Genomic DNA, 18,056 nt, shown 5'->3' with positions numbered 1-18,056 from the left:
GCAGTGCATCAACACATGGCATTGCAATTAGGTGGCGCAGACGCTTCCTGTGCGATCAAAGAAATCTGAATGACGAGACTGAAGACTTCTTTCTGTGAAGAACCTGGAGTCGCAAGACAAGTAGAGGTTCTGGCGCTTGAGGACCGTCGTGTCACATTCGAGGCGATGGTGGGAAAAGTGAAAACCAGTCATGGATCAGTTTTCGACGTCTCACGCGGTATTTTGGACATGACAAAGACTGCTGCCCGCTGGGTTCCGGAACTTCTCACACCCGTTCTAATAGCCCGACGAACCGAAGTAGCTTCGGAAATTCGGCAGTTGTGTGGGACTAATCCAGATGCCGTCCTATAGCTGCATAGTCACCATAAACGCGAGCTGGGTGTATCACTACGATCCGTAACAAAGGAGCAGAGCAGACAGTGGTAACATGTTGTTTCATCACCTCTAAAAAAATAGCGAACATCCAATCATCATGGGGTAAGCTGATCTTTAGTGATTTTGGGATTGCTACGGTGAGGTGCTAACCGATAAGCGGTATACAGTCACAGCAGCATACTACCCAAATCACCTGAAGAGGTTACGGAGGTTGGACTGACGGGAAGTTGACCAAGGGGATATTTTTACTGCACGGCAACGCTTCAGCTCATTCAGAACAGGACACAGAGACACATACTGTTTCTCTGGGCAACTAAATGTTGCCTGGCCCCCCTACTCTCCTGACATGGCATCCAGTGACTTCTTCTTCTTCCCTCAGATGAAGAAACCATCGCGTGATAGGCTTCCCAGAATGACGACGAGGTGATTTTCAATGTGCACAACCAAAATGTAGACTTCTAGAACCAAGTTATCCGTCGGTGGTAAAAGTGTGTTACACGGAAATGTAAAATATCTGCATCTACATCTACGTATATACTCCGCTAGCCACCAAGCGGTGTATGGCGGAGGAGAAGGTCTAACACAATCACCAAGGTTCGTGGTCACAACTTGAAATTTTATTTTTGCTGTGATACTTAAAACTAAATTGCTACCCAATTTAGGTCAAAACCATAAAGGATGCTGGTACTGACCCACTGACAAGGATTTAGGGAGTAACTGTTGGCCGGCCGGAGTGGCCGAGCGGTTCTAGGCGCTACAGTCTGGAACTGCGGAACCGCTACGGTCGCAGGTTCGAATCCTGCCTCGGGCATGGATGTGTGTTATGTCCTTAGGTTAGTTAGGTTTAAGTAGTTCTAAGCTCTAGGGGACTGATGACCTCAGAATTTAAGTCCCATAGTGTTCAGAGCCATTTGAACCATTTGAAGTAACTGTGGTCATCTCCACTTGAGAAAAGAAGAAATGAAGAAAGAACACGTACCTGCGGAGGGCTCGCTCTGGGGAGCCGTGGTGCTCATGCCGAAGATGGGCCCCTGCGGCAAGAACCCGTACTCGGCGCCAGTCGTCACCGCCACCAGCCCCAGCGCGATCGCGTCCTCGGCCGCCTGTTGCCGCTTCAGCGCCACCTGCAGGACCACCAAACATAGTGCGCTGCAGCCACGGTAGCAGAGTGCATGTTCCTCGCCCTCACGGGCTGGATTTACCACAGCAGTATCAACAGATGCGAACGAGGTGGGAAACTAATGTTCATAGAGGAAATGAAGCACGCCACTTAAAATGACCGTTAACATTTCCCCTGAAATCGTAATTGTGTTACCTGTATTGGAAAGGTGTACTCCCTGCTTCCATTAGGCAAGTGATTCGAAAATAATGAAAAGCAGTGCATTAGGGCTTGTAATGAAACTGGACGTTGTCTACATTTATCTTGGCTTAAAGGCGTGTCTCAAGAGAGACTGTTGACAGAAATAATGGTAAGTCATTTATACCACTTTTTTTTCATTTGAGTTTTCTGAGTACTCTGACATCTTTTATACACATTCTATAGTATTATTCACTCTCAAAAACAATTATTAGCATCATTTACAGGGGATATACACCGATGGAAAAAATAGCAACGCCAAAAAATAATTAATGTACAGTAATGAAATTTCGGGAATACGTGTGTCTAGGTAACCTATTTAAGTGATTAACATTGCAAGATCACAGTTTAATGGAAGTACGACATAAGTCACTGCAAATGTGAAATGCTGGTACATTCTAACGGGTGTAACCGCCAGAATGTTGAATGCATACATACGTATGTGCGTGCAATGTGTTGTACAGGTGCCATATGTCAGTTTGCAGGATGGAATTCCATGTCTGTTGCACTTAGTTGGTCATAACAGAGACGGTTATTGCTGTTTGTGGATAACGCTGGAATCGTCGTCCGATGATGTCCCATATGTGCAAGCTTAGAGACAGATCTGGTGATCTAGCAGCCCGAGACAACACGTCGACACTCTGTAGAGCATGTTGAGTTGCAACAGCAGAATGTGGACGAGTGTTATTCTGTTGGAAAACACACCCTGGAATGCTGTTCATGAATGGCAAAAAAACAAATTTGCAGTCATGGTGCGTGGGATAACCACGAGAGTGCTCCTGCTGTCATATGAAATCGCACCTCAGACCATAACTCTAGATGTAGGTCCACTGTGTCTACCAAGCAGACTGGTTGATTACACGCCCTCAACTGGCCTTCTAACCAACACACCGTCATCACTGGCACCGAGACCGAACCAGCTATCATCAGGATGCTGATGATGATGAGTGTTTTAGGGCGCACAACAATGAGGTCATCAGCGCCCGGTTCATCAGGAAACACAACAGACCTCCGCCCTGCCCTGCACTGAGCTCTCGCTCACACCACTGAAATTGCCAATGGCGGCGGTTTGGGGTCAGTGGAATACACGCTACAAAGCGGTTCTCTCCTTCAGGTAACCGATTTGTAACAGTTCGTTGTGTGAATGTGGTGCCAACTAATGCTCATACTGCTGATGCAGATGCAGTACGATGCATCAGAACCATACACCGAACATGATGGTCTTCCCGCTCGGTAGTGCCACGTGCCCGTCCGGAGCCTGGGCACCTTGCGGATGTGCATTTTCGAGACAACCGCTGCCAGCAATCATGCTACATTCCTGCCAAGCCTTTCTGCAGTATCGCGGAAGGGACGTTCAGCTTGTCGTAGACCTATTACACGACCTAGTTCAAACTCGGTACGTTGTTGCCTTAAAGACATTCTTGACTAACATCATCCAGTCTCAAAGGTAAGTAACGCTCACGACTGTTACAGCGTGTATTTAAAGCAAACATGATTTGCATCCTCATAGTGGCATTACTAGCGTCACTCTTATGCAACTGGTGAAATTAGAATAGACGTCGTCTTCGGATGTAGAAACAAGCCTCCCACTCCTCCTTGGTGGCGATTTTTTCCGTCAGTGTATAATGCGTTTTTCACAAACAATCAAAAGCTAACATTTCCAGTAAAATTAGATGGCACGTTTACCCAACTAAGTGTAATGAATCAAAGGGTGTCTGCAGACGCAGTGCTATATTCGAGGCACCGGCCGCCGCTGCCAGTGACCTGTGCTGATACAGTACATTCAGCAGCCAGCTGCTCACTCTTTCAAACCTCCTTCCGCGAGGCAGTGACCAAGTCCCCGGACGCTGACCATCCTCCGACGAGCTTCTGCGTCACGGAAGAATGCGTCAGTGCTACCTCTACCACATAACCAGTCTCATGACCAGTAGTATTTGTACCTACTGGGCCTGACAGTCATGATCGCACAGTTGGTCTATGTTACAACACCAACTCTGTGTCGGACTCTGCCATGGAAACACCGACTTTTCTATGACACAGGTCACAACACCGTCTCTGGGCCTCGAACCAGTGTCTGCTGCCTGACTGCCCAGGTTCTCGGCAGCCCTGCACTCTACCGCCAACGTGAGTCTACTCGTCGGCATCCAACCGTCTCCCCACATTCCGGGGTTGAACTGAGGTCCCCTCAGCCCCGTTGAGGCCTGGGGCAGCCAGCCGTAGCGTCCATCCTCCAGTGCGGAATTCGGGACGCTGGCCGCCTTCTCTCGGACAACAAACGCTTTGGCCAGGTCTGCTATGGGCTCGGTTAAATCAGATATACACAGGGCCTGACGCACTACCAGCGGGTGTTCGGTATGCGACGTTGCTGACAAGGATGGCACTCGCCGAGGTTCCAGAGATCAACAACCGTGGCCAGTAAGACCGAATGATTGTAAATAATGAGTAATAAAGAGCATTTATAACCACGGGCTGCCTTCTTCTGCTGCATACACATTCATCTCTGGTAGATAATCTCTTGCCCACTCTAAGTCATCCCGGGACCCATCAGATAAGCTAATAACTATAATTTTTCATGACCAGGTTTGATCAGTATGTGTTATTTATAATTTTGAATTATTCGAAAACTGACCTTCCATTGCATGTTTTACATTAAGTTTAAAATGAAACATTTCGGGGAACTTATGAAAAATCACGTTATTACTATCATTTTTATAGATTTAAAACTAATTACAAGTGGTCACTGCCAGTAATCAATGTAGCTAAAATTCCAATATTTCCATAAACTACTTGTGAGAAAGTTGGTATTAGCGCCGCCACCCAACTCAAAATAATTATTTATGTTTAATGTTACTTACATTAGAATTAACGGACCGTAACAAGAAAAGTAGTAACTTATATGGGCAAAATTAACATAATATCTACGAATTAAAGAAAATTACGTAAAAAATTGATATGTTGTGAAACACTCAACTATTCGAGAACACATATCGTGAGCTCTCATCATGGGTAATTGTTTCGCGGCAGTTCCATTGTGTATACTGCACAGATAAGACATTTAGGTCACGTACTTTGTGGAAAGGATAAAATGGATAATGTTAGCAATATTTGTATGTTACTTACGTTGTGGAAACAAATAAAATTTGAGAATAATTTATAGAGAAAACATGAAGCTTTTCGTTTATGACAATAACTGAACGTCTTGCAGCGAGTACTTATTTCCTAAACAACTGGAGCATCTAGAACAACGACTGAAGAAGAATGAATCAAATATTTTCAGATAAGTAGAAAGATTTTTCAGTTATCTTGATCCCAAGATATGTTAATTGTTCTAATTATCTTTCATATTCAAGCTACTTTGTTTGGATGCATTCACGGTGGGATTATGCGACAAGGAAAACTGTTTTGTAGAGCAGCAACAAACAAATAGGGTGAGGAAGTTTAGAGCCTCTAATGCTACCCCTGGTTCTCTGATAATGTACACCAATAAGGGTCCTGGGATTTCCCAAAAGATAATGGGCATGACCTTTTCAGTGAATACATGTCTCTTGGATACTTTTCGGCCACGATGAGTACTTCGATTCCATCGACTCTTATTCACTGGTTCGTAATGATATACACTACTGGCCATTAAAATTGCCACACCAAGAAGAAATGCAGATGATAAACGGGTATTCATTGGACAAATATATTATACTAGAACTGACATGTGATTACATTTTCACGCAATTTGGGTGAATAGATCCTGAGAAATCAGTACCAAGAACAACCACCTCTGGCCGTAATAACGGCCTTGATACGCCTGGGCATTGAGTCGAACAGAGCTTGGATGGCGTGTACAGGTACAGCTGTCCATGCTGCTTCAACACGATACCATAGTTCAGCAAGAGTAGTGACTGGTGTATTGTGAAGAGTAGTGACTGGCGTATTGTGACGAGCCAGTTGCTCGGCCACCATTGACTAAACGTTTTCAATTGGTGAGAGATCTGGAGAATGTGCTGGTCAGGGCAGCAGTCGAACATTTTCTGTATCCAGAAAGGCCCGTACAGGACCTGCAACATGCGGTCATGCATTATCCTGCTGAAATGTAGGGTTTCGTTGGGATCGAATCAAGGGTAGAGCCACGGGTCGTAACTCATCTGAAATGTAACGTCCACTGTTCAAAGTGCCTTCAATGCGAACAAGAGGTGACTGAGACGTATAACCAATGGCACCCCATACCATCACGCCGGGTGATACGCCAGTATGGCGATGACGAATACACGCTTCCAATGTGCGTTCACCGCGATGTCGCCAAACACGGATGCGACCATCATGATGCTGTAAACAGAACCTGGATTCATCCGAAAAAATGACGTTTTGCCATTCGTGCACCCAGGTTCGTCGTTGAGTACACCATCGCAGGCGCTCCTGTCTGTGATGCAGCGTCAAGGGTAACCGCAGCCATGGTCTCCGAGCTGATAGTCCATGCTGCTGCAAACGTCGTGAACTGTTCGTGCAGGTGGTTGTTGTCTTGCGAACGTCCCCATCTGTTGACTCAGGGATCGAGACGTGGTTGCACGATCCGTTACAGCCATGCGGATGAGATGCCTGTCATCTCGACTGCTAGTGATACGAGGCCGTTGGCATCCGGCACGGCGTTACGTATTACCCTCCTGGATCCACCGATTCCATATTCTGCTAACAGTCATTAGATCTCGACCAACGCGAGGAGCAATGTCGCGATACGATAAACCGCAATCGCGATAAGCTACAATCTGACTTTTATCAAAGTCGGAAACGTGATGGTACACATTTCTCCTCCTTACACGACGCATCACAACAACGTTTCACCAGGAAACTTTCCTCATGTCAGCACGTTGTAGGTGTCGTCACAGGCGCCAAACTCGTGTTAATGCTCTGAAAAGTTGATCATTTGCATATCACAGCATCCTTTTCCTGTCGGTTAAATTTCGCGTCTGTAGCACGTCATCTTCGTGGTGCAGCAATTTTAATGGCCAGTAGTGTATGTTGAATGTGCTCTACGTTTTTAACGAGTCACATGGGAGTGACTTGTAAATTTTCCTATACATTAACAGTGTGTTGAAACTGCTGCTGCCATCGTCGGATACTTTGAGCAGTAGGAGGTGTAGTGCCTTACTCTCGACGAAAAGCATCCCGCATAGTTATAACTGAATTGCACCTGCTGAAACAGAAAATAAAACGTCTTTTATTCCTGCGTTACCACCACCTCGAATTGGGCGATCAGCTAGCGAGCTAGTTGCGCCATATAGACCACTACCAGTAACCACATGAACGGAGAACTTACAACTGGCGCCAAAGTAAACTTTCAGTTCCGATGAATGGCTTAAAATGTATTCCAAGTTTGTATCTTCATTTTTGTAGTAACTATAGTCCACTGAAATCGGATGTATATTTTTGAAATACCTTGTTACTGAGTAACGTTATAAAGTTAAAGCGCTCTAACAAGTACGTCCGGAAAGGTCGCGTGCAGAATCGCTGTCTGGGTGGGGGTCTTGGTGTTCGGTTCCTATCTGAGTTAGGAACATGGGGTTAAAAGCTTCTGGCTTAGTCCAGATCAGCGGCCATTTGCATAGCCATTCGAAAATATATCTTACTACAGCTATATTATACTATATCAAATAAGGTTAGAACGACCAACCGGAACTGGTGTTCAGGCAGATTGTGCAAATCTTTCAGTTCCTTTTGCAAAAGGTTTTAATTGGGTTAATGCTCAGCTAATAGCACCATTTTTACGTACACCATTCGGATTTTATGTGCAAAAACACTCAAATCAAAACACGTTTACTGGGAGGTTTTGAAGCGCCCCACTTCTACTTTAAAATTGTACGAATTGGATAAAGTCAAAACAAATTTTATTTATCCAATAATCTTTATCAGTTGTCGCGATACGATGGTTGAAAGTCAAGATAAATGTACCACGTAAAATTAGTTTTCACGTGCGCTGAATGCCCGGAAATGGTTTAAAGTGAATGAGGTGAATAAAAAATGCATTCTTACGACAAAATTGAAAACACTCTCTCAAAAATCTAGCTTCATTCAAATGTTACGTGCAAAAAAAAAAAAAATATTTTTGTGAATTTTTTTACGCGTGACACTTCTGTGCTTCAGAACCTTGCGAATAGGTTCAAATTTTGTGAGAAAGTAGACATATAATATAATTAATGGTCGTCCTGTTGATTTTGAAAGCTCTATTCGTAGCCACGATATAAGAAACATGGTTCGAAAGACAATAAAAAACCATACCAGATCAGTTACCGCGCGAGTCAACAAAAATCTAAATCGACAGCCAAGCTATGGCGGTCTAATGACTAAATTATGCTAGAGTGTAAGTTGCGAACCAGAATGAAAAATGCTCCTATCATAGAACAAAAAAAGGCGAATATGTCCTGGGCAGGGTTGGCGACGTAAAAGAAGAGAAGTAGCTTTTCGACTTATCAAGCAGCTTTAACGATATTTAAATCGTAGCATCTTCACTTATTCGCGCTTTTCCATGGATTACCCTACTTCCCCAACGCACTGAGCTCTCTTAGCTCCAGGGTGTTGGCTCACCTGCATCTTGCAATTCATAGGCTAAAGTCCCTGATCCTGTGACCCAAAATCCAAAGGTTTGCCAGTCATAGTAAACAACATATAAAATTATGTGTCTTAGGAGGGTACATATAGTAACTAAAAAAAGTTTTTCTGGAGGGATACAATTTCTGATGGTTGATTTGGTCCTGAGGGAACTCTAAAACAATTTCTTTATTTCTGGGGGTAGGTTGACTTTTTTCCTCGAGGGGACCATTTCTCCCCAAAACCTATACCCTCTTTCATGTATGGTGAGGGGTGTAAGAAATAGGAGGTGTCCGAGAGTTGGAGTGCATCTATAACAGAAAGTATTCCAGAGTGAGGATGTATGCATTCTAAACTTTAATGACACGTTGTGTCATATTAAACGACATGACAAATGCCATATTGGATTCACAACGATGTGTTTCGTGTTCTATGACATGCAAACACGTATCATGTCGATTATAATTATCCGGGCTGTTATGCCGTGGTCGGTTGACGAATTCTGTGTCGATTCCCAACGTTTCGTCTCCGACTGCGGGAGACATCTTCAAGGGGGTCCGTAGCTCAATGGAAGGTCCAACACACCCACTGGCTCGCTACTGACTGCCGCTAAATTCCGTGTCCGCGCGCTCCCATGCCGCGGCGTGACGTCACGTGTTTTGAAAACGTCAGTGCAATTGGCCGCTGTCCGTCGCCGTCGATCGCCGTTGCCATCACCCAGTAGTGGGCGGGTGGTACACATCTTCTTTAACACCGGCATCCATATGCCGTTTAATTTCACACCCTCCTCCTTATTGTTGAAATTATTAGGGTGTTTAGCGATTTCGATTGCCTCCCTGTAGAGCCTTTCGTAATACCCGCTTGTGGCCGCTAGTACTTGCGTCTCCTCGAAACGAATATTGTGGTTCCCTGGCTGAAAAGCAATGGAATTAAATGGCATATGGATGCCGGTGTTAAAGAAGATGTGTACCACCCGCCCACTACTGGGTGATGGCAACGGCGATCGACGGCGACGGACAGCGGCCAATTGCACTGACGTTTTCAAAACACGTGACGACACGCCGCGGCGTGGGAGCGCGCGGACACGGAATTTAGCGGCAGTCAGCAGCGAGCCAGTGGGTGTGTTGGACCTTCCATTGAGCTACGGACCCCCTTGAAGATGTCTCCCGCAGTCGGAGACGAAACGTTGGGAATCGACACAGAATTCGTCAACTGACCATGCCGTAACAGCCCGGATAATTATAATGGACATGATATTTCCGGCCGTGAAAGTCTACATTTTAGTAAAACACGTATCATGTTACTTCACTTGATATGATGCATTATATTACATGACATGGGTACTAATACTGGCAAGTAAAAAAGCGCGAATATGTCAAGATGTTTTGATTTAAATGTCTTTGAAGCTGCCAAATGAAGTCGAAAAGTAGATCCCTACTTTTACATCCTCAGCTCTGTCTAGGACATATTAGCTTTTTTGTGCTATGATAGGAACATTTTGCAGTCTGGTTAATATAATTGTATTTCAGCCAGCTCCCTTTCGTTGCGCATCGCCTGTTGCATACAGAAGGTGACGTATATATAGGTACATAGATTCAGGCAGATTAGACACACGGTTATTTTAGCCACCAGAGCAGTTCGACACTGTCGGACTATGTGGTCGACACTGCAGTTCCTCAGGATCCGCAGACCATCTGTAGTCGTCGTTGGATCTCGTCGTGACGTTGTAGTGATGTACAGAATCCGTTGCGGAGCGTTTATTTTTAGTCGATTTCATAATGGTTTATGCCGAATATTCCCTGTGTCTCGCAATCTCCTCCAACGCCTTGCAGTGGCCCCAGGTAGCAAATTCAACGTTCCTAAGATTTTGGTCTGTATTTCACCTGCTTCAAGGTTTCAGAGTATTATATCCTGCAAACCACGGGTGGCATATTCGTCACATTACGTTGAAATCTCCACCAAGAAACTACGCAATACTGCTAAATAACCTACAAACATTCTAACATACATTTCTGACATAAGAGCGAAGGAGCAATGATCTGCTTCGTACTTTGACTATGGCACGTGTTCTGTTTGATTTCCTGAGTTTGGGTGCGCCTTGACGATATGACCTTTGCTGTTAGCAGAGTCGGGGTGTTGAATTCTGATTAGTCATTTTCGATTTTATAGGCGAATGTTGCAGCTTAGAGCATGCATCTGTGAGTGATCCGAACAGGTTTCATATCAAACCGTCGAGCTATTAACGATCTGGATGTGATGTTTGATGGAAGAGATGGATTTGGGGGTGATTAATTTAACCTAATAAAAGTCATTTACTTCCGTGGAAATTTGAAGTGTTGTGGTTTCGGAGTGACTTTTGGGCCACGTAACTTTAAATTGTTACCCTGGTCTACCTTCGTGGAGAATTCTGCGAAAGTTGCGAGAAATCATTTTGGAGGCAATGCACTAACTGTCTAACCGAGTGGCAGAATCTCGGAATGTTTTGAAAACGGACTGCTATAGGGTACTTATCTTTTGAAGTTGGGGTAGTAACAATTTTAAGACTGTCTCGCGGATCAGTGCGACTGTCATTAAGAGTAGCGGTGACAATAATTATTCCGGGGTCGCCGATAAACGCTTCCTTGCAGTTCAGTTGTAAAATACGTTGTCATTTCATTTCATTTATTGCGTATTTAAATATCTGTTACCTAGTATTTTAAAACAAGTTGTACATATTAGAGCTTTCATCATGTAATAACAATTTTTTTCATTATACAGGCACATATTGTTTACAGCAAAGAAAAATCAAAGCAATAATAATTAATTAAAAAAGTGGAAATGAACACCCACACCAGACTAATTCAAAATAATTTTACTACAGTCACAAATTATCCTACATTATTCCATTATTGTGAATGAACGTGAATGTATCAGTTTGCATAGAAATGGGAAGCCTATCATACTATCTCCACATCTGATAAAGAGTTGATTTAGTAGTTGAATAACTGCACTAAATAATAATGCAAAAGAAATAAGAATGGTTTTTCCTATAACATTTACTAGCAGATGATACTTCGACATCGTGCTTTCAAGACTGCATCGTTACCTACTGAGGGAACCACTTACGAGGATAGCTTGTAATATATTTTTCTGTTAATTTTCCACCACATCAATTAGAATCGCGCCTAATCAATGCTTATGCAGGACTTCGAATAAATTTTTTCGACTAAGAACATCTTTAAATCCGCAGCAGGTGAGATGGCGTAATGCAGACTATGGACTCACCTCAGGAAGGACTCGCGTTTAATGTCTCTTCCACGCATTCTAATTTTCGTTTCCCATGATTTTCATAAATCGCTGAAGGAAAATACCAAATTTTTTCCTTTAAAATCGACATTGCAGATTCCCTTCTCTACCCTTTCCCAATCGGAGATTCATTTCCGCCTCCATCGACCTCGTCGTCGGTGGGACCTTAAACACAAATCTTCTTTTTCCTTTTACTGTTACGATAAACAGATCCATCTACCAGACACTTCCTCACTACATGTTTTGGCACGCCTGCCCAGTCACAGCTGAGCCAATCATATCTCTGTTAATAAATCGTATGCGAACAATTAGTATAAGGCACATGACTCTCTACTTCTATGGAATCCGAGGCGTCAGATGCCACACCGGTTCATCACATCAGCTCGACAGCCCCTCACCGGCAGTAACGTCACGTCGGCGAATATGACGGCCGACGCAGGCTCGCCTCAAGTCATAGTCCTCCTCAGACAGACAACATAAATTGTCCGTCTCTCCGTCCCCACTAGCGTTCAGTAATGTTGGGACTTCACTGAACCGTTCCTGTAGTAACTATAGTCACTGTCACGGCATCGTTTTCTGTCCTATACCGACCCAGTTACCAGTCTTTATTCCAAATTGTGTGCGTCGGAGAGACATATTGCAGCACCTCCATAAGCCCAAAAGACCATCCAACAGTTGTCAACCGTGCTGGTGGAGTAATGGAAAAGCCTACCACAAAAACTCGATAACCTCGTGTCCATCAAGAGTGCACGTTGCAGAGCACAATCTATTAAGAACAATGTCCCGCCATTTGGAATGTCCAAGGGACCATCATGAATCTCCGTGACTTCAGTGTAATTATTGTCTTTGAACAAAAGTGTCATATCTGTTCATCTCATTGCGTATTTCTTCGGTTACCGTGAGTACTATACTTTAGCGGTTCATTCCATATATGGTCCAAGGTGCGTATTTATTTCGGTTATCTAGTGTAGTGTAGTGTAGTGTAGTATACTGTAGCAGTTCTTCCTATGTACTGTCCAAGTTTCATCGAGCTATGTTACTTGACAGTGACACATCATGCAAAAGTCACTGACGTTCTTAAATTTTGTACTCCAGTGCATTTTTAAGTCTTGTCTTTCTCAATATTCTCTTTGGCTGTCAGCCTCAACCTTCACCCCTCCTTTTACCGTTATTCGATTGTATTTATTATTTTTCATGAAAGGATTTTTTTTATATTGTGTGTGTCACTCGACCACACATTCAAATCACTAAATATGTGGACGACACACTAATTTAATGAACCGTAAGTTACATATTAATCTCAATAGTCATTAGCCTCAAATCGTCACAAATATGTTCAGTTCTTTCACATATGCAACAAACGCTAAGCCCACAAGTTGAAAGCAGTCTTATTTCCATTGTTAATCAATCTTTGAGAGATCAAGTGAGACAGCCACGACATAGAGGAGATACATCCTGTCAGAAAGACAGCTCACTGCACGATGTGTAAATGCAATTTCTTATAAAAAAAATTGTACATCACTTGTCTGCTGTTACTACGAATATCTCCAGCAATCCCATCTAAAGAGAATTAAAAGTTCTGGGCTAAGTAGTAATCATTTTACCAATACGTGCTCTGACAAATTCATGTGATTCCTTATATATTCACATTATATTTATGAAAGTTCAAACTACAGGTTAAGTCATTGCTATTTGTTCACTATGCTGTGTCGAAAGCCTTTAGATCATGTCCTCTACGTCAGCTTTCTTTCCTGAGCGTAGCAAAGTTATCACAGAAAAACCCCTCCTCTGATCCCATTATTGTATTGGCCACAGTCGAGATTCAACAACGCTAAAGTACTGCAATGCCACAGTTTCCTAACTATTGATGCTGCTCCAAAGTGATCAGTCGAGAAACCAGTAATGTTAATCTTCTTGTACGACATAGCAAACATTGCATTTTAAAGTATGAACAGTGGCACTGGCAGAAGCGTAATTGTTTGGGATACGTCACTGTCATCACTGTAATCTAAAACAAACACTACTGGCCATTAAAATTGCTACACCACGAAGATGACGTGTTACAGACGCGAAATTTAACCTACAGGAAAAGGATGCTGTGATATGCAAATGATTAGCTTTTCAGACCATTAACGCGAGGTTGGCGCCGGTGACGACACCTACAACGTGCTGACATGAGGAAAGTTTCCACCGGACTTCTCATACACAAACAGCAGTTGACCGGCGTTGCCTGGTGAAACGTTGTTGTGATGCCTCATGTAAGGAAGAGGAATGCGTACCATCACGTTTCCGACTTTGATAAAGGTCGGATTGTAGCCTATCGCGATTGCAGTTTATCGTATCGCGACATTACTGCCCGCGTTGGTCGAGATCTAATGACTGTTAGCAGAATATGGAATCGGTGGGTTCAGGAGGGTAATACGTAACGCCGTGCCGGATGCCAACGGCCTCGTATCACTAGCAGTCGAGATGACAGGCATCTTATCCGCATGGCTGTAACGGATCGTGCAGCCACGTCTCGATCCCTGAGTCAACAGATGGGGACGTTTGAAAGACAACAACCATCTGCACCAACAGTTCGACGACGTTTGCAGCAGCATGGACTATCAGCTCGGAGACCATGGCTGCGATTACCCTTGACGCTGCATCACAGACATGAGCGCCTGCGATGGTGTACTCAGTGACAAACCTGGGTGCACGAATGTCAAAACGTCATTTTTTCGGATGAATCCAGGTTCTGTTTACAGCATCATGATGGTCGCATCCGTGTTTGGCGACATCGCGGTGAACGCACATTGGAAGCGTGTATTCGTCATCGCCATACTGGCGTATCACCCGGCGTGATGGTATGGGGTGCCACTGGTTACAAGTCTCGATCACCTCTTGCTCGTATTGACGGCACTTTAAACAGTGGACGCTACATTTCAGATATGTTACGACCCGTGGCTCTACCCTTCATTCGATCCCTGCGAAATCCTACATTTCAGTAGGATAACGCACGACCGCATGTTGCAGATCCTGTACGGGCCTTTCTGGATACAGAAAATGTTCGACTGCTGCCCTGGCCAGCACATTCTCCAGATCTCTCACCAACTGAAAACGTCTAGTCAATGGTGGCCGAGCAACTGGCTCGTCACAATACGCCAGTCACTACTCTTGATGAACTGTGGTACCGTGTTGAAGCTGCATGGGCAGCTGTACCTGTACACGCCATCCAAGCTCTGTTTGACTCAATGCCCAGGAGTATCAAGGCCGTTATTACGGCCAGAGGTTGTTGTTCTGTGTACTGATTTCTCAAGATCTATACACCCAAATTGCGTGAAAATGTAATCACATGTCAGTTCTAGTATAATATATTTGTTCAATCAATACCCATTTATCATCTGCATTTCTTCTTGGTGTAGCAGTTTTAATGGCCAGTAGTGTACTTAGCGTGTTTAACAGTCGCACTCTCGTCGTGCTTTCTTCAGATCTGCAAAGGAATTTATTGGTTCCCTGCCAATTAGTTTGAGCCCTAACTTTTATTATCATTACCAAAACCAGCAGAATCAGGCTTCGTGACATCCGCTGCTAAATACAGCCTTCTCTAGATTTTTCCATGAATTATGGCCTCCAGCTGTACGCCTTCACGTTGTTGCCGCATGTTGCCTAACATCTTATCTGCTCGCTACATGCGGTGAGCGCAAGAAATAATAAAGGAAATAAAGACACAGACCTACATTTGTATACACCGCAAGCTTCCTTACTGTGTGTGACTTTGGAAACTTTGTATACCAATGTCATTTCCCCAGTTCCCAGTTCCAGTCGCGAATAGTTAGCGGGAAGAACGATTGATGGTAAACCTCCGTGTGATTCTACCTTAATAAGCTTTTCGCGATATACACGTAGGGGGATACAATATGGTGGGTGACTCTTCTACGAACGTACGCTCTCGGAACTTTAATAGTAAACTGTACCGTGATGCAGAACGCGTCTCTTGCAGCGTCTGCCACTGGAGTTGGCTGATCATCTCCATGACGCTTTCACACCCACTAAATCAACGTGTAACGAAACGTGTAGCTCTTTTTTCGATCTTCTCTATTTCCTCTATCAATCCTATCTGACACGGAACCGGACTGCCGAGCAATATTCAAGTATTGGTCGAACGAGGGTTTCGTTGATGGATTACATATCCTGAGGTCTCTTCCAATGAATCTCAGTCTGGCGTCTGTCTTATCCGCGGTTAATTTTATTTGGTCATTTCACTTTAAATCACTCTGTACTCATACTCCTAGATATTTTATGAAAGTAACTGCCTTCACTGATCTTTCTGCAATCGTGTAATTATACAATAATGGGCACTTACGTCCATGTACTCGCAACACGTTACATTTGTTTATGTTGAGGGTCAATTGCCACTCCCTACACCAAGTGTCAATCCTCTGCAGGTCTTCCTGCATTTTGCCACAATTTTCTAGCGTTGCGACAACTGTGTATACAACAGCATCATCCGCTAAAAGCCTCGGGGAAATTCCGACGATATCCGATTGGTCATCTATGTATATTGCGGCAAGTAATTGTCCTGTAACACTCCCTTGGGGCACGTCCGACGTTACTTTTACGTCGAAGACTTCTCATCGTCGAGAATGACTGGCTGCGATCTGTATGCTAGAAACTCTTATCCAGTCGCACAGTTGGTCTAATACTACGCACGCTCTCATTTTGTTCATAAGGGCCGGCCGGAGTGGCCGAGCGATTCTAGGCGCTGCAGTCTGAAACCACGCGACCGCTACGTCCGCAGGTTCGAATCCTGCCTCGGGCATGGATGTGTGTGATGTCCTTAGGTTAGTTACGTTTAACTAGTTCTAAGTTCTAGGGGACTGATGACCTCAGAAGTTAAGTCCCATAGTGCTCAGAGCCATTTGAACCATTTTTTTGTTCATAAGGTGGCAGAGATATTATGTGAGCACTTTGATATCAGAGAAACACATCATGTGAAACTGTTGGTGTTAAAGCTCGTATTCCAGTGTGCTATCTCCGTTGCACGAAGAACCTGCATTGTCCCTTTTTTTAATTAATAATGAATTATCTCTTTCAATGATTTGATACGATCCTCCATTTTCTATCTTTCATCATAATAGTGTTCTCTTGAAGTTAGTTATGGATGTCTACAAAAGAAGGCAAAAACAACTAGTCATAACCTTTGTAGATTTCAAAAAGGCGTATGATTGCATCCATAGATCTTCAATGATGAAAATATTAAGGAATTTTGGACTTCATCCTAAATTAATAAAAATCATACAGTTAACCTTAACAAACACCAAATCCAAAGTAAAATTTAGAGGAGAAATATCTGAACCATTTACGATTAAAACAGGGTTGAGACAGGGAGATTGTTTATCACCATTGCTATTCAATTGTGCTCTTGAATATGTAATGAGAGAATGGTACAAGGAAAATCCTATGAATATTAAAATTGGAACTAAGGAAGATAAAATAAACCTAAATTGCTTGGGATTTGCTGATGACCTAGCATTACTAGCTAATAATATTCAGGAAGCCACGAAACAAATAACAAGCTTACAAAATATAGCACAAAAATTAGGACTCCAGATATCATTTGCAAAGACTGAAATAATGGTAACGGATCCATTTGTAATAGATCACATCACAGTGAACAATAGGGAAATTAAAATAGTGAAACAATTTAAATACCTGGGTGAAATTATAACACATAAATTGGACGAGAAACCTGCATGGCGAGCAAGAACTAATAAAATGATAAAAGCTCAAAAACTAACATGGTCTATGTACAATAAAAAATGTCTATCAATTAAAACAAAATTAAAACATTAAAAGACGGTGGTTCAACCAGAGGTTACATACGGAAGTGAAACTCTTTTTAAAGTCACCCAGAAAAACAGAATTGACAAAATTTTAAAAGTAGAGAGAAGAATTGCTAGAACATGCATAAATAAGAAATATCAAAAAGCTGGGCAATGGCGGATAGTTCCAAATGAAGTGGTATACAGAGAACTGGAGCCCATCACTGATACTATGCGAAAGAAAAGGATCTCTTTTTGTGGTCACATTCTGAGGACACCAGAAACCAGATTATCAAGGAAAATTATTGAGAAACTCTGGAATTTGAAACAACAAGGAGGATGGCTTAAGGAAATAAGAGAGGATATGGAAGAACTGGAAATAACTCTGGATGATTTGCAGAACAAAACGCCAAATTTAAAGAAGTTGAGGGACACAGAAATAAGATTTAAACCAAAAATTGACAAACGACATACAATGAAAAGGGTATTTACAGATAAGGAACGACGAAAAGCATCGGAACGAATGAAGAGATACTGGGCCACTCGGAAGGGGAAAATACCAAAGAAGAGGACCAGAAATGATTGACTGAAGTGGTCCAATGAGGCCGTAAAAGCAGAAGAAGAAGTGTTCTCTGCATGTCAGTGACTTCCTGTACCCCACT

General features: G+C 43.3%; 1 protein-coding gene across 1 annotated transcript in view; it reads right to left on the bottom strand.

Annotated features, from left to right (window-relative positions):
* LOC124556110 (doublesex- and mab-3-related transcription factor A2) overlaps positions 1-18,056 on the bottom strand; it is a 176,167-nt gene that overhangs the window by 104,540 nt on the left and 53,571 nt on the right. Inside the window, exon 3 of the mRNA XM_047130133.1 lies at positions 1,351-1,499. Within this exon, the coding sequence (XP_046986089.1) occupies positions 1,351-1,499 (149 nt within the window). The remainder of the gene's footprint in view (positions 1-1,350; positions 1,500-18,056) is intronic.

Source organism: Schistocerca americana, chromosome X (assembly GCF_021461395.2).
Source record: "Schistocerca americana isolate TAMUIC-IGC-003095 chromosome X, iqSchAmer2.1, whole genome shotgun sequence".
NCBI classification, from domain to species: Eukaryota; Metazoa; Arthropoda; class Insecta; order Orthoptera; family Acrididae; genus Schistocerca; species Schistocerca americana.
This window is presented reverse-complemented; position numbering and strand designations above follow the sequence as displayed.